Source organism: Cucumis sativus, chromosome 4 (assembly GCF_000004075.3).
Source record: "Cucumis sativus cultivar 9930 chromosome 4, Cucumber_9930_V3, whole genome shotgun sequence".
NCBI classification, from domain to species: domain Eukaryota; kingdom Viridiplantae; phylum Streptophyta; class Magnoliopsida; order Cucurbitales; family Cucurbitaceae; genus Cucumis; species Cucumis sativus.
Genome location: NC_026658.2, coordinates 20,303,380 through 20,321,731, shown reverse-complemented (window position 1 = coordinate 20,321,731; position 18,352 = coordinate 20,303,380). Strand labels below are relative to the sequence as shown.

General features: G+C 36.2%; 1 protein-coding gene across 2 annotated transcripts; it reads right to left on the bottom strand.

The window, feature by feature from the left end:
- Positions 1-439: 439 nt before the first annotated feature.
- On the bottom strand, positions 440-18,196 carry LOC101216017 (TBCC domain-containing protein 1). 2 transcript variants are annotated; one of them, XM_031884216.1, is made up of 9 exons: positions 17,555-18,196; positions 16,664-16,813; positions 14,972-15,352; positions 13,220-13,324; positions 8,674-8,814; positions 8,387-8,590; positions 7,795-7,887; positions 7,518-7,629; positions 440-1,042 (listed from the first exon to the last, which is right to left on the bottom strand). In XM_031884216.1, exons 1-9 carry the CDS (start codon positions 18,044-18,046, stop codon positions 999-1,001), a joined length of 1,722 nt encoding a protein of 573 aa, XP_031740076.1. In that variant the 5' UTR covers positions 18,047-18,196; the 3' UTR covers positions 440-998. The 2 variants fall into 2 exon arrangements, with proteins under 2 accessions (XP_031740076.1, XP_004146385.1); XM_004146337.3 differs by having other exon boundaries at positions 16,673-16,813; positions 17,555-18,193.
- Between the last annotated feature and the right edge of the window lie 156 nt (positions 18,197-18,352).

The window sequence follows — 18,352 nt, the reverse complement described above, 5'->3', positions numbered from 1 at the left end:
GAGTTATCTTATCCTTTACATATGTTCCTAACTCATTGGTAATTTAGAAGGTTTCGTGAACCAAACCATTATACTTGGTTTGAAAATTATATTATATTAAAAAAAAAAAAAAAAGACAAATGAGGTATAAATAAAATGTATGCATCATATCATAAGCTTAACTCACCATAATACTCTACCCTAGAAGCTGGGGCTCAATCCCTATCCTCATAGTAAGAGGAAAAAAATTCGGTCTTCAATAAATATAGTGGTTGAAGCAAAGAAAATGAAGAGAGACAATCACCCTAGAACATCTAGATTTATAATTGTCTAATATAGTCTGAAGATTATCAAATTTCCATAGATCGGGGCCGTTTGTATTGTTTTCTTTTTCAGTGGCAGAGAACAAAAAGTGGATTGTAAACTTATCCAAAAGAATAAATAGGGATACTGAATGATGTTGAAAATAGAAACTGTAGCTTTGGTTGGAATAATAAGAACACTGACAACGGAACTCAATTACAATAATACATATTATATTTTACAGACAACCACGCATGCTTTCAATTAAATTCTCAGCTTCATCAGAGCCTACATTTTACAACTCAATACCATTGAATTTTGGGAGGAAAACGAAAACTAAAGACTCAAACCACAACCAAAACTCAACTGTTAGCTTAAAAATCAATAAGGGAAAAGCTGGAGGGAAGAAAGGAAGCATGGGATAAATTAAAATATTACAGAGACATTATTCGTTTCTTTTTCCCCATAAAAATTACAATTGAGAGATTAGCAAATGATCTTTTTTTTTCTTTTCCTTTTTCTTTCCCTGATCCCACCACGACGTGCAGAGCGTTTAGCTCTCAACTACTTAGAGCAAGTAGAGTACCAAAAAGGAATTGGCGGAAACAACTAGTTGACAATTGAATAAAGAAACCATTAAAAAAAAAGAAGGAACCCTGCTTTTACCACCATCATATATTTGACTGTAAAACCCACCTTTTTCAGTCCCAATTCAATTAGTCACCTTGCAAGCAGTAAAGCTGACGGATGTTTCCTGAAGCTGCAGGAACAAAAAGAAACCAAAATTAGGCTTTCAACTATATGTCGATATCATGTAGCACTAACAAAACCTGCATAACCTATTAAAGGTTAAAATATAAGCCATTCAACACTACAAGAGAACCTTGGATTGATAAGCGTCTGTAGCCCTAGTAATCTAGCTAGTCTAGTCATATCTCCTTTATCCAATGCCTCAAATGACTACCTCAGGAGTTTGAGAAACTCGTCCTCTCCCTGCTCAATTTTCACTAACTTTTATCCCTTCTACTTCCACGCAGATAATTGGATGAAATCAATAGAACTCATGCTGATAGAATTATATTACTTGGTACTACCAATCCTCCACTGATATGCAAAATCTAAGTGGAAACAAATCCAAAAGTATAAAAGCTATGACAAGCTAAGAAGACTAGAAGATGGAGGCTGGTTTATGGGATAAAGCTATCACTAGTCCATTATGCAATGGCAGCAACCCAATGGATGGTTTGATCAAGTCAATGCTTTGTCAATTAACAATTAACAATCTCTCCAGCAGGTTTGTGCACGATCAGGGAAGCTCTAGCAAGACTTTTTATGGGTAGAAAGGAGGTGGCAATTGCATTTGTTGGGCAATTTCTAGCTGACATTGATTATTCAATTAAATCTAAGCAAGAGGCCACTCCAGTAATTTTGCACTTCATCATGAGAGCAACGTGAAACAAAACTCAGCAGCCTCCTTACTAAAGCTTCTGACTTTGTATTAAAGATAATTTTCATTAAAGCGATGAAGATGAAGACCGGAGTGAAATTAAGAATGTTTGAGCTTATGAGACTGAGTGCTGTAATGGAAATCAACCAATTGGCAGAAGATCGGAGCGTAACAAAGACTGAATATTCTTCCAAGAGTACAGGCTGAGGATGGGCAAATGTTATTGGGCAAACCTCTCTTCCACATCAACAAAATAGTTACAACCTAAAGAATGTCTAGAACAAGGTACTGGAGTGATACCACAGAATGAAAGTCAACAGTAGCTCTTAAGTGAGTCCTCATTCAAAAGGTTGTTAAATGCATGCTGAGTTACAGTGTAAAATGTAAGGGGGTATGCTTTTGATCTACATAGCACCATGAGCTAGAATAAGGAAATAAGGATATTATTGGTTCAAGACTAGAGCGAGAGAAGGAACAAAAATATTGCAGTTAGCATGTCAAAGAAGAATCCACACATGTCAACATCCCAACTGTAGGGACATACCTCTGAGTAGAATGAAATTCAGAACCTAGATCAAGATGGATAAAATGATGAGGGACCCACGTGAGAGGTATTTAAGGAGTGTTTTGGGGATTGCTGTGGGTAAGTTTTATTTTGGTAAAAGCAGCTGTAAGCTTTTAGAGGATAAGTTTCCAGCCTTCTCGAAGGAGCTGGTGTTATTTACATTTTGTCTAATTTTCTTTGTTATTAGTTCATCTTTTGATTATCTCGTGAAAATGGAGCTTCATTACAATATACTATACTATAGCAGACAGCTGCCTCTGTTTTTCTAAGTTTTAAGTAGAAGAATCCTAACAAATTGGTATCAGAGCCATAAAACCCGGTGACAAGAACACGATTGATGGCACAAAAACAGCTAGAAGAAAGGGTGGAAACAATGGAGAAGGAGATTCTGGGACTGAAGGAAATAGTGCTTGATTTAAAGAAAGTGGTGGAGAGAATAGCTGAAGACATGAAGGAAAGCAACATGAGCCAACAAAGGGAAGAGTCGTGTACTTTGAACAGTTCGGGACTTAAAGTAAAAGGGAAAATGGAAGAGATGGATACCTCAACAAGGGTATGAATGGGAGCTTTAGACAAGAATGAACATAAGAAGTTGGAAATGCCTATTTTCACTGAAGAAAATCCCAAGTTGTGGGTTTATTGAGCGGAGCATTTTTTTTTGAGATCAACGATCTAGCCGAAAAAAAGAAGGTACAGGTTGCTGCGGTCAGTTTCGCTCAGGACAAAGTTAACTGGTTTAGGCCGAGCAATAACCGAAAGATCTCGTCGTGGAAAGACTTGAAGAGTAGGATGTTAGAACATTTTCGTATGGAGAAAAATTTTTGGGAACAAGGCTCATACGCTTCAAACAAGACGGGGTCCTACACGGGTTGTGAAGAAATTTTTGAATTACTAAGCACTATTGCCAAAGATGGCCGAAAGTGTCTTAACGGATGCATTTGTGACGTGGTTAAGGGCAAGGAAGTTATTATATTGATCAATAGTGGGGCAACTCAACTTCATTCACCAGAGGTTAGCAGATGAGTTGAAACTTACAATTTCCAAGGAATCAAATTTAAGGGTCACCATTCGGGATGGAACCGCACGTGAGGGTCGAGGGAAGATGGACGAAGGGTTGAAGTTAATTTAACGAAACCGACGGTCATTGCTGACTTTTTGGCCATCGAACTAGGGAAGATGGACGTCATTCTTGGCATGCAATGGTTGTGCACTATGGGATTTATGGGAGTTCATTGGACCCCTATGACAATGAAGTTCATAATTGTAGTAGGTAACAGGGGGTATTCATCATTAACTAAATTTGAATGTTCGTTGAAAACTATTATAAAAACATGGGAGGCAAATGATCAAGGATTCCTCGTAGAAGTCCAAAATGTAGAGATTGATGAGACACCTTGGCCTGAAGAAGATATCGAAGAAAAAGAGGGTGAGGAAGATTTGTCCATGATCAAATTCTTGTTGAAAATAAGGAAATATTTTATACTCCAAAAGACTTACACAACAGAAGAGAGTCGTGGATTTGTGCGTTCTTACCATGAAGGGACAAAAACCCATTAACATAAGGCCATATGAATATGGAATACATCTAAAAGGAAGAAATTGAAAAGTTGGTCATGAAGATGTTACAAGCTAGAATCATTTGGCCGAGTCGAGCCCATATTCAAGTCTGTTACTCTTAGTGAAGAAAAAAGATGTGGGATGGGAATTTTGTGTAGATTACCGCAAGTTAAATCAAGTAACCATAGTTGACAAGTTTCCAATCCCATTGATTGAGGAGTTACTCGATGAATTACATGGGGCAGTAGTATTTCCTAAATAAGACTCGCGTTCAAGCCAGATGAGAATGAGGGAGAAGGACAACGAGAAGACAACTTTCCGAATGCACGAAGGAGACCATGAGTTCCTTGTGTCATTTAGGTTAACCAACACCCCCACTACTTTCCAATCCCTAATGAATCAAGTATTTTGGCCTTTCTTGAGACGGTTTGCACTAGTGTGTTTTGACAATATCTTGGTGATAGCACAGACATTAGGGAACACAAGAGGCACCTAAGAGTGGTGTTTGGGATCCTAAGGGATAATAAATTGTCTCCTATTCGAAAGAAATGTGTGATAGGGTACTCAAGGATATAGTACTTGAGCCATTGAACCTCTAGCCAAGGAGTAAAGGTTGATGGGGAGAAGGTCCAAGCTATGGTAAATTGGCCTCAGCCAAAGGATGTGTCAGATCTTCAAGGATTCCTAGGCTTGATTGGCTATTGTAGACATTTTGTAAAAAGGCATGGAAACATTCTAGCACCTCACCAAACTTTTACAAAAGAATGCCTTTAGGTGAAGTGAGGAAGCTACAAAAGCTCCAACAATTGAAGCAAGTTATGGTGTCCGTGTCAGTGCCCTTCCAGATTTTTCCCTACCATTCATTATTGAGACTGATGCGTCAGGAGTGGGATTGGGAGTGGCGACTTTAACTCAAAATTCTCGTTGTATAGCTTATTTCAGTCAAACGTTGGCTATGCAAGAGCTGCCTAAATCAATATACGAGGAGTTAATCGCAATGGTATTAGCAGTTAAAAAGTGGAGGCATACTTGTCAGGGAGGAAATTCACAATTATATCTGTTAAATTTGATAGTATGGGGTTCCATCTCAAAACCAATTGGCAATGTGAGGAGTAGCCCATCTACCTTATATGGAGTATAAGTCCCCTTGGTTTTTCCAATGTGAGACTCTTAAGTTCTCCAATAATATCAAATCAGAAGACGTTGAAATTCTTAATCAAACAGAGAGGTACAATCCAATTTCAGAGGTGGTTGACCAAATTACTATGGTATGACTTCGAGACATTGTACCATACCTACAAAATAAGGCATCAAATGCATTGTTGAGAGTTGATCGCCCAATGAAGTTGTCAGTATTGACTGCACCAGGGATAGTCGATATGGAGGTTGTTTTAAAGGAAGTGGAGGCAGATGAAGAATTACAACACCATGAAAAAATATCCGAACGGAAACCCAACAATCAATGGGCAAATAATCATTTTCTTTGCAAGGGTAAACCCAGTATTACCACACACTTTTCACAAATCAATTTTGAGCGAACATTCGAGCTTTCTGAGGACGTACAAGAGGATGAATGGGGAATTGTATTGGTGGGAATGAAGTCTGATATAAAGAAACATGTGGAACAATGTGATATTTGCCAACAAAATAAGACTGAATCCTTATCCCCGACAAGTCTACTACAACTTCTCCCATTGTCAGAGTTGATACAAGAAGACTAGACCATGGATTTCATTGAAGTACTTCCAAAGGTAAGGGGAGTAGATGTTATCATGGTTGTGGTGGACCGTTTGAGTAAATTTACACATTTCATCACTCTCAAAATCTCTTCACAGCCAAGCAAGTAGCCAAGATCTTTATTGATAAGGTAGGGAGCAAGCATGGGATTCCAAAATTCATTATTACATATAAAGATAAGATATTTCTAAGCAACTCCTAGAAGGAACTTTTTTTCAAGGTACGGTTTTGAAACGAAGCACGGCTTTCCACCCCCAAGCTAACAATCAAACCAGGCGGGTCAACAAATGTGTGGAAACTTATCTTCAATGCTTCTGCAATGAACGACCAAGTTGCATAGATGAACACCACGGGCATAATTGTGGTACAATACAACTTTCCATGCCTCGGTAAAGATCACTCCATTCCAATTTGTTTTCGGTAGACCTCCACCTTCATTGGTAGTATCATATGGTGAAAGGAAATAACTAAAAATAGTGTTACAGTTGCAGAAAGAAAAGGCTCTGTGAGAGAGAACTCTACAATAGCACTAGGTAGAAAGAAAAAACAAGCAGATCTACATCGGAGGGGCTTAAAATTTAAAGTGGGGGAGAAAAAATTTAAAGTGGGGGAGGAAGTGTATTTAAGATTGAGGTCATATCGACAACGTTCATGAGCAAGAAAAACAAAGTAAAAAGTTGTCTCCCAAAGTTATGGACCCTATCGAATGATAGAGGAAGTAGAAGTGGCATATGGGTTGAAACTTCCTCCAGAAGCAGCTATTGATAATGTTTTACATATTTCCCAACTGAAACTCAAGTTAGGTCAAGCTCAACATTTGCAGTGCATACTACCAGCTTTAACTGAGGAATTTGAACTCCTAAGTCTCACTCGAGATTTTGTTAAGGGATAGGTGGAGTAGTGAACTGGGAGCTAATGAATGGTTGGTGAAATAAAAGGGGTTGCCGAACAATGAAGCTACATGGGAATCGATCTATCAAATGAACCAACAGTTTCCTACATTTCACCTTGTCCCTTGAGGACAAGGTGAATTTCAAGTCAAGTGTTAGTGTTAGACCTCCAATTATCCACACATATAAACGCAAGGGTAAGAGGGACTTTGCACAGAAGACAGCTATTTGAGAGAATATGGAGATGAAGGAAAAGATGAGGGGCCCATGAGAGATGATAATATTTAAAGAATGTTTTGAGGATTGCTGTAGGTAGGTTTTATTTTGGTAAGAGCTGCTGTGAGCTTTTAGGGGAGAAGTTTCCAGCCCTCTCGAAGGAGCTGATGTTATTTCCATTTGGTCTGTAATTTCCTTTGTTATTAGTTCATCTTTTGATTATCTTGTGGACATTGGAGTTCCATTGCAATATACTATAGCCAAGTGCTGCCTTTTGTTTTGCCATTGTTGGGTTTTTCTGAGTTTCAGGTTGAAGAATCCTAACAAAATCTTCCCCACTTAAATTGTTCAATTTACTGTTATTTTATCCTAGTTGATGAACAAGAAGATGGGAACTAAAGGATTTGAATAGATCATTGGCTAGTCATGAGGCTATTCAAGCCAAACAGACCTAGCGATGTTTTAAGATTCTACATTTTGATCATCCAATTATTATGTATGTAATTGTTTATATTTAAGGTTAATTCAAGTTGGAATAGTTAAGCGCTGTACAGTTTGTGGATTACTTTGTAAGCTTTTCAATAAAATCAATAAAAAAATATATTTTGCTTCCAAGAAATGTTATACTTTTTTCTATGTTATCAATCATCTATCAGGTCAGCTTTGCAGTAAAAAAAACAAGTGTTTTAAATGAAAATAATAAGAAATGGACTTGCATCAGTCATAACTTCTATGTATATTAATCTAAAGCTTGGCGCGACCTGTGCCAGGACAACTTTTATGTATACATAAAATACATGCAAAGAAAAGAAAAGATCATTACCATATAACCAATCTTTGAAGTATACATGTAGGGCAGAAGATAATTCTCGTTTGCGGTTCTCTTCAAGTGGGGTTTCTCTTAGTATTTGCTTTACTTCCCCCAAAGTCTTTTTCTGAGGGTAAAGAAAATAGTCAGTCCACTATATGAGGTAAGTAATTGAAACCAACAAAATCTAAAATGGGTTCAAATAAAGGCATTCAAAAGCTGAATGAAAGTGTTTGATAAACATGCACACATTGCATGCTTAAATCTAATCAGCAAGGTTCGTTGGTCATACATTCCTCTCAAGAGATGCCAAATAAGCATCTGGCAATGGGAATGGATTGCAGTCAGTATCTCCAGGAAATTCACCAGAAACCCAGTTCGGAATCTGCAACAGAAGACACAGCAATAAGAAACTGCAGTGCCAGAATCATAGAATTTTGAATCTTAATTTACCAACTCTAGTAGGGTGCATCATAAGGTAAAAACAAGATCTGTCTTGTGTCATTTATCTATTAATATTTATTTATTACTTGATAGGAAGTAAACGAATTCAATAATTAAAAAAGGTGATATAACAAAATGGTGATGTATCCCCCCAACTAGCCAAGTGGATATCCCAATTGGTATAAATTTGCATAGCAGAAAAGCAGTCTGACTTGATCCTATAACTCCTCACAGCAAGAGTCGCACACCCTTGAAAGTTGAAACAACCTCATGTTTTTTTTTCTCACATGGAAGTATCCATGAAAAATCCACCACACCACTTGACTTAATTATATCACGTTATAAATAAACAGACCAAAAGAACTCCAGCAATTGCATGAAACATTAAATAAAAATATTGCCCCCATAACATTTTCTCCTTAAAAAAGTTGAAGGCCTACCAAAAAATTTGTGAACTGGTCAGGATCCAGACATGTTGCAGTTTCAGTTTGTACATCAGAAACACCCGCAGGATGAGATAGTGAATCGTGTGGATCTACAACCCCAAGAGCAAGTGGTTCATCCCATCTGTTCAGAGCTGCCTCAACCCCAACTTCACTCATGTGTTCTCCCAATTGAGAGTAAAATGTATTATATGGTGCCACCTGCAATGAGATATAAAATGTCCAACTTAATGAAAATTTAAGGTAGTCCTATTTTCTAATGAATGATATTAATAATAACTTGCCTGCAACTTGTGATTATCACCAACAATCAGTGGTCGTTGATTCACCCCAAAAAAAAACAAACACTCTCGACAGTTTGCAATGCAAACTCTTTTTGCAACTGTAATTAACTGAACTCGCTCGCAATGTTCAACTCTAACGGCCTGAAAAAGAAAAATAATATATTTATTAAGAAAGGTTAGATAATTTATCTTGTGGGAGATATATAGTCACCTGTAGCATGAACAAGAAAAGAGGACCAAGAGACCAACCCTTATATCTGATGCAAAATTTTAAAAAATAATAATAGCTTTTTTTATAAACTCATTGATTATATGAAATCAAAAGAAATGGAAGCCCCAACAAATAGATTTCAAAAGACATTTCTAATTTGAAAGGCGTCTAGAATAAAAATAATAATACCATATCATTTTTTTTATTGAAATAAATGGCTTTCATTGAGAAAAATTGGAAGAATACACGGGCACACAAAAAATCAAGCACACAAAAAATCAAGCCCACAAAAAACAGGGTCCCACTACAGGAAGAGGACCAGCTATACCATATCATTTCTGTCAAAAGCACAAAGAGTGTAATCCAAAAGCGTCCCTCAAAGACCCTGTCCTGGAACTACGGCTCAAAAAGATTAATAAAAATGATGGATAGACACTCAAACCCAACCATCATGGGTTGGCCTAGTGGTAAAAAGGAGACAAAGTCTCAATAAATGGCTAAGAGGTCACGGGTCCAATTCATTGTGGCCCCCTACCAAGGAACTAATTTTCAACGAGTTTCTTTGACACTCAAATGCCGTGGGGTCTGGCAAGTTGTACCGTGAGATTAATCAAAAGTTGCACAAGCTAGCCCAGACTCTCACATATATTTTGGAAAAGATAAATTACAAAAGATGCTCATAGACTTTGTAGTTTGGGTCAAAAACACCCCTAAACTTTCAAAATTTTCAAAAATGCCCTTAAACTTTCAAAAAAGGGTTCAAGAATACCCTTAGAGTTAGTTTTGGATGGAAACCGTTAAATTTTTGTTTCAAAAAGACCCTAAACTATTGAAAAGTTTTATAGATACCATTGAGCTTAAAAAAAGTTTTAAAAAATGCTCTCATTGATCCAAATTTTACACGAATTTTCTCACCAACTAAAATTTTAAGTTAAAACCATAGTTTATTTGACTATTAACACAGAATCATAGATCATGTACACAAACAATCTCCATAGTTATTGTGGTAATTAACATACAACTAATTGTCAAATAGAAAAATGTATTTTACTATTAACGCACAGTGATGGTCTGATAGATCTATCAGTGTGAGATCTTTTTTAGTTGACTAAATGTTTCAGTATTCTTTTAAGAAGAAATTTTTATTTTGGAATTTTGTGAAATTTTGATGAATTTTATGTTTTAACCAAGGTCTAAAATATCGATGTTGATGGATATATCGAAGTCTTAATTTTATCGAAAGTTTGATTAAAATGGATATTTATGGAAAAATTATAAAAAAAATCAAAAATAAATTTAAGTTAGTGTAAATAAATATTTTATAACTTTCAAATAAGTAAACATGTCTATCATTTATATTATATTTATATTAGTGTTATTTTGATATTTATTTCTAGTGATTTGTGGATTTTTCTTCAATGTAATGAAAATAATAATTCACCACTTCTGTCGATATCAAAAACCCATGGAAATGTGAAAGTATCAATAGAAATATCGACATATCGATGTAAAGTTGAATTATGGTTTTAACTTAAAATTTTGGTTTTTATTTTAGGTGCTAAGAAATTTGATGTAAAAATTGGATTAACTAAAGTATTTTTGAATTTTTTTTAAGCTTAAGGGTATTTATGAGACTTTTCAATAGTTTAGGGGTATGTTTGAAAAACCAACGGTAAGAGTATTTTTTAATTCTTTTCAAAACTTTACAGGCATCTTGGAAATTTTGAAAGTCCTTTCAAAAATTTTAAGGGCATTTTTTATACAAACCACAAGGTTGAGGGGCATTCTTTATAATTTATCCTTTTAAAAAAACACATAAAACCAAATCAAATCCTCACAGAGAACTAGAAGATCCCATCTCCATACCCATCCACATTCATTTGGCTTTTAAATTACTCTCCCAAGTGTGTATAAATGTCCCGTTATGATTAAGGTCAATTTATGTTTTCTTTTGTAGGATCTCTTTAGACGAAAGATGTTTTCCACTAATGTTAGCCTCCACAAATTACTAAGAATTGCCCTAGTTGGCATGAATCAAATGAGAAACATGATTTCAAAAGAATAGAGAGAGAATTAGAGCTATTGAATTTTACAGCATCCAATAACTCAAAATTCTCTTGAAAAGATCCTCCGATTATGCAGCAAGTGAAATGGACAGGTCTTCGCATTGAACTTGCACCAATTCTTCTCTCATAATGGGAGGACTTTTGAATATGGATGCCACATCCTAGCGGGTCCTTCACCACCAAATCTTTGTTAGCTAACAACGGCACTTGGATCAGACATTAGGTAAAGGAATCAGGAAGATCTCAAAAATATCAAATTGTTCCTTAATGATTTCCTCCAAAGGCACATGCCACCATTACACCAAGCTGGTGCTCTCTCCGAAAATCAGAAGACAATTTTGTTCCACATTTTCCATTCAATGCTCCTTCACTACCAATACTGGGACAGAATTGTCAACACTTCTGGTTGGCCTATGGCTTCCTCTAGAGATGTTGAGAATATCCTCACTTTTGTCTTATCGGGCCACTCCTTTGAAAAAGTCAAAGCTATGTACAGGTCCGCATCAACAGGGGCTTCTTTTGGATCAAGAGCTTTATTGAATAAAGAGTACAATTTCGAAGAGTTCTTTGATTTTGCTGACGGCAATGCTATCTCTTGGGAAAGCCTTTTGTATCATAGATTATCTCGTAAAATTCATACATTGATGAAATTGTTTCTTATCAAAAAGAGAAAAGGGAGGAATAGAGAGAATCTCCAAGGATACATTTCCAACCCAAGCTTTCAAAACATTTTGTGAAATAGAGTTAAGACACATAATTTTAGCATTCTTCCAAAGGAGGTGAAAAGAAGTTAGTCATCAATCACTTTATAAGGCCTCTAACAATTACTGTATATAAGAGAACGAGTAAGAAAGGGATTACCAGCGAGGGTGGCCATGGGACAAAAGCAAAACTATTAGAGAAAGAATGATGAGTTGGAGCCTGATAAGAGAACCACTGTCAAGGAGTAGGGATTTGAATGCTACTGGGAGTGAAGAATTTGGTGAGCATTTGATCTCTTGAGGGAGGCTACTCAACCCTCTAGAATGTGCCAAGAAGTTTTGGTTCATCTTTCCTTTCTTGTAATTGTTCTTAGCTTGACATTACTGTTGTTGATTTCCTTGAAGTAAATATATAACAAAAGGGTGTTTCATCGTGAATTTTGTTGGATATTTGTGTCTTGTTGGGATATCCTGTTTGCAAGGAGAAGGATACCTAACACGCCTTTAAGGTATTCTAGAGGAAACAATGCTCAAGACTTGAGATATTGAGCAAAATGAATGAAATTTTACTGTCATATGGCCAAGTGACCAACCATGAGACAGTTCTATATACTTCTCATTCTCCTTAGTGAAGATACACCATTAAGGATGAATGACTTTAACAAACTTTGATTATTTTGGCTATAGTGAAGACAATATGCCGTATAATTGTTTTATTTAAACCATTTTTTTAAACTAATAGGTGTTAGGAGGACAAACAAATCTCTATATTGGCCAATGAAGAGAACTATGGAACATAAGTGAAAGACAATTATCTTGAGAGCTCCTACTCAAAGTGGACAATTTTATAAAGAACATGCCCAAGTGGCATGCAAGTAAAGTAATATCAAAGACAAGTCAATTAATATCAAAGAAGATAAAATTGACAGAAAGATGAAGAGTAATCCGAACAAGTTTGGTAGACTGATATGAAAGGATATATCTTTGTTCAAGGGAGTGGGATGAAGAGCGCAAAAGTAACCACTACCAAATATGTCTCACAATGATATTCATAGTTGTGTTCTACCTATGGCTGCCATTAGCTTGGATAATATCTAGCTCTAATAACCCATTGAGAGAGAGTGAATGAATCACTATTCAAGGAGATATTTGAGTAGAACTAGAGAGATAATTGTTAAAAGTGCGAACAAAATCCCTCTTGCCTGAGAAAGTAAGACATCCATAGAATAAAAGAAGGGTAGTTATCTCCATTGATACAAAGCCTTTCAGATGAATTAAAAATAAGCCACAAGAGCTTCTACTCAAAGTGGACAATGTCATGCCATTGTGGGAATATTTGTGGGTTCTCTTGTCCTCAGTGACAAGCATGCCAAACTCACTCTAAATAGAGATTGAATGACACAATCACATTACTAGTGCATAATCAAATCCAAACCAACAAAGTATGCTAGCAATATGTTCCCTTAATGAAAACAATGATATAGCTCTCCACCTAATATTATACATACACAATCAACAAACAGAATTCAATGGCACAATGAAATTAATACGAAACTACTAATTATTACCTTTCCAACTGCTCCAAGAACAATGGTAGTATCAGAACATCCATATATTGTGGCATATCTCAAAGGTGCTAATATGTAAATGACAGATTCATGGCTGTTAAGCACCTGTGCACACAAATAAAATATTAAAAAATAAAGTTCAATTTCACAAAGCACTAAAAAATAAAAAGTACAGAATAACTCCTTGGTTTAAACTGCATTTCACACTTGAATAGAGAAAAACAAAGCAAGCCAAACAATCATTCACAGTCATCAGTAGACCAAATAAACAAAGATGATTGGTATGTAACTATTACTTCAAAAATTGAAGTTCAAATCTACAAAGCTGGAGACTTGACTACCTCATGTAGGCAAGCGACAAAATAGTAGCAACTCATGAAGAAATCCCAAGGTTGTTTGATTTCATAAAGAAATAGTAAAGAGAGAAACACCTAACAAATTGTTGTAAACATACAATGATATCACAACCAGAAATGACTCACTGATAAAAACAAAAATATTAAAACTGCCAACTTTAAGATTTTTTCCATCTACTTTGTCTTGCATTGCCTACATTGATTCCAATCAAATACCAATTGGAATTACCTAAAAAGCACTCACAAATGCAATTAACAACACGTCAATTTCCAAAAAAACAAAAAAAAGGGATACACATACCTTGTGAATACATTATTTTTTAGGATGTGTAAATAACATAAGATAACACCATAAAAGTCAAGTTAATTCACAACAGTACAAAAGACTATCCAAATTTAGCACATTGTACGCTAATTATTAATTTAGCTGACACTACTTCTAAATCTGAAATTAAATTTAACTTCAACTTGAAACCAACTAAGTTAGCTTAAAAAATATAAGAAAACAAAAAAGAATAAACAAACCCTGAACACCGATGGTGAGGCTGACCCAATGGCAAAGGAAGATGTATGAGAGGAGATATGCTTGTAGTGACTCGAGGTGTGGACTGAGAAAGGAACTTGCTGTTCGTGTGTAGCCAGTCAACATTTGTGATATTTGGGTAGGTTTAGTACGCAGAACAGCAGAAACAAGTGAAGTGGAGTGAACTAGTTTTAGGGTAACTTTATCATCATTATCTTTTTTTTCTTTCCTCTATTTTTCTTTTATCTAAACTTTTAAAAATCTGCACAAAAACTGAGGAGAAAATTTTTCTAGTGTGTCGCTTAATATATGTTTTAATAGGATACATGTATCTAAAAGGTAAAAATTAAAAAACAAATGGATATGAAAACTAGCATAGCAGACACGTGTCCAAAGCATTATATGGACATATTCGTGCCCACGACATGCCCAACATAGATTCCCTTCTTCAAATAAAAAGTATTTATGTTTCATAGAGCATTTCAACTCTCCCATATATGATGAAGAGAGTTTGGAAATACTAAATAGATTCTCTGCCTAAAACAAATTATCTGTGTTCCCATATATGATGTAGAGTTCAGATATCAGTTATCTTCCCGGAAGATATAAGTGAGGAACAAGTAGAACACCTAGAATTAACAACACTAGCAAGTAACATGAAACATTCACAAATAATTCGGCGCATAGTAGCCAGATTCTGAATCTACTTGTCAGCACACCACAATCCATACACTCAAAAGTAAAAGAATGACAGATCCAGTGATCAATACTCACTTGAAAATAAAATAACCTTACAATACAGAAAAGAAGCTTACTCTACAACAGATTATTATTATACAGAAGCAGCAACAACAAAACAATACAATGACAAACCTTCACAGAAGAACCTTTGAGATCAGATGCTTGCTTCACAATAGAAGACTTGGAAATTCCCTCAATATAACTAGGACCCCTGCTGATGCTAGCCTTAGTGACTGAACTTGTGGATGCATCAGCCATAGCAACATCTGGATCTGATGCACCAGATGGTCCATTTTCTTTAAGAGAAGCTCTCTCTGAAATGTTTTCTAAAGAAGACGCAATGTTTTGCAAAATCCAGTCCAACACTTGAGCTGCTGGCACAGGAACAGCAGGCATATCGGGATCTGAGTTAGCAAAAAATGGAGCATGTTGGCTCAGTTGAATTCCCTCAGATCCCTTATCACCAAAATGAACCAAAAACCCAAGGTGCTCAAATCTTTCCACAGATAAAACCTACAAGATTGCATACAGTTAGCAAAGAACAAGATGTGTTGAAACTTGTAAGTGAAAGCAAAATGGTAGGAACCAAAACAGAATTAAACCACATTGAAATATAATAGATGAAAATTTACAATACAAACCAAGTATTTCAAGGTACACCCTCCCTCAAGAAATCACTCCAAAGCCCTAACTCTTTGACCAAAAGAAACATCTCTCTTCTCTAAGAACTACTATAGCCTCAATGTCCTAATAAGACTCTAATAGCATTCCTATCACAAAAATTAAGATGGTAGACTATTTTCGGGTACACCAGCCAACGGCCATAATAAACAAATAAAAATTCACCCTAATGATAAAAAATTATTAAATTACTAATGAGAGAATACAAACTAACAAGGGTATCAAGACTTAACAAGCATGCAAATAATGAGGCCAATCTCTTTTCCAAATTCTTGTGTATAAATTATATTCTAAATCAATTGGAATCAGCTATAAAGTACTTTGGTGCCTGTAACATATTAGGGAAGGCAACTGCAGTACATAGGAAATGGATCAAAGTTGTAGCACGTTTAAATTAAAAGTTAAACCAAAACTCACAAGCAAGTTATTAAAAAAAGCCAAATACAAAATATTAAGACAATCTACATTAGACACATCGATTAATTAATGGATAACTTAACACATTAAAAAACAAGAAAAATATTGACATGGCGCAACCAAAAATAATGATTATGACTTAGTATCGTTTTTTTTCTCTCTAAATATTGTCACAGCACATCACAGTTTTATCATTGATCCACCCCCACCCCGCCAGTGTACACTTCACAATCTTGCGGATTACCAAGGAATCCAAGGATGAACCAACCAAATATCAAAGCAATATTTCAACCTCACAAGTGCATGAGCAAGTTCAACTAATAATTGCATTGATGAAGCCACTCAAGTACGACTATAAGGGTGAAATATTACATCTGCAGAGTGCACAAAATTATATTTCTTGACCGCAATGCAACAGCAGTAAACTAACTGCATTTCGAAACAATTAGATTACCAGACTCCTTTTCATTTAGAGATAGCTTACAAGTTACAATACGGTTATGTGCCCATTGAAGGAAAAATTGGAACCAATAAAAAAAAGAAAAAAAACACAAAACATAAACTAAACTAAAGGTGAAGGGTTACAATGATTCATTATCAAACACCAGTATTACTTATCTAATTTCTCCAGCTTCATCGTAGTAAATTTCTACTTTTTAAAAAGTACCAAAGGAAAACAATTAAAATAACAAGTAGATTTAGCTAAAGTGAGAGAAGTAGCCTAACATTACTAACCAAAGATTCCTCGCCTTCCCCCTCCACGGTCTCTGCCAAGAGAGAGAGAATGTTACCCAAGTGCTTTTGTAAATATGATAATTGGTGAGCCTCTTCATCAGCCTGTGATGGCATGAATCGACGGCTATTGCTGCGCACAAGCTGCAGTGTAAAGAACAAAATTTGAGCCTATTATAGCAGTACACTGATAATAAAGTGATTGGTGTGCTCTAAATATTTCTACCATACAAAAATAAAGATAATTCTAAAAGATGTGCAGGTACAATGAACCTGAATGGTAAAGCATCTAAAAGTGAACAATTAACTTCCCTCAGTTACTTTGCACATCTAAACACCTGCTCGTATGCATGGAAAGAGAGAGGGAGCACTATTTCTACAGTGCAGAAGTATTACTGTCAACAAGAAAAACTCAGAAGAACAAAGACAAACAAATGATACTAACAGAGCCATGTCCAGAAAAAGATTAATCACAAGAAAACATCAATGGTTGAAAGCAAGTGATTCAATCTGTGGTTCAGCAAACAAGTTAAAAGTGAAGCCTGCTAAGAAAGGGAAAAAACACTCTAACCCAATAGAGAAAAATGAAACCAGTCTGTTATGAAAATAATTATCTAGTGTTAACCCACAAACCACTGTAACCAAGCACCAAACGGGAAATCTATATGTCAGGATAATACATATTCTGAGTTAATAAAATTGAAGATATCAATCCAGTAAACTGAAGCTCTTAATTCCCACCACATTACATTATATAGATTTCCTTAGCGTCATTCACTACCAATGCAGAAACCACCAAAGACGCAAAGAGAAACCATCATAAAAACTTTGAATCGCGAGCAATAAAGAATCAGCAAGCCACCCCAGAAAGGAGTTTCGAGTTACCTGCAAAGGAGAAAGGGCGGACAAGTAGCCATCGAAAGCAGAAGTGGAAGGCCAGACATCGGCAACAGCAGCGGAATCCTTATGCGATCTGGGGAGAAGTCTCTTGTAAGACTGAATATACAAAAAGAGAAGAAGATCAAGAACATCGACGCCAACAGAGTCGACATCATGAGGAGTAGCATTGACGAGGGGGTCGGAGTCGGAGTGGAGAACGGAAGCGAGGGTGTCGAGGACAAGGCGAGCATGGTCGATGGAGATCTGAAGGGATTCGGAAATGGCGGAAGAGTTGAGGCGATTGGAAGGGGAAGAAGATTGGAGGAGCTTTTGCTTGAGTGGGATTAGGGTTTGGATGGGGTCGGAGAAGATGAGCTTGGGAATGGGAAGGAGGCCATGTTCGAAGGGTTCACGACGTGGGTGGATCAGAGAGATTGGATCTTTAGGTGGCAATGAGGAAGAAGAAGGTGAAGGAGATTGGTCAGTGGGTTCGGTCATGGCGATGGAGAAACAGAGAGAAAGAGAGAAAGAGAGAAAGAGAGAGAGAGAGAGAGTGTGTGTGTGTGTGAAGCGCAACACACAGCTTTGTGGAGATGGCAGATCCTTTCAGAGATCAATAACAATAACCAAACGAGAAGGGATGTGTTGGGATTCCCTGCGGTCCGATCCACAGTTTCTACACTTCATTCCTTCTCCGGAATTTCATCACCCAAACCATGAAAAATGAAACCAACCATTTCTTTTTTCTTTTTTTCTTTTTTTCTTTTTTTCTCTTTTTCTTTCTTTCTTTTAAATTCTTATTTT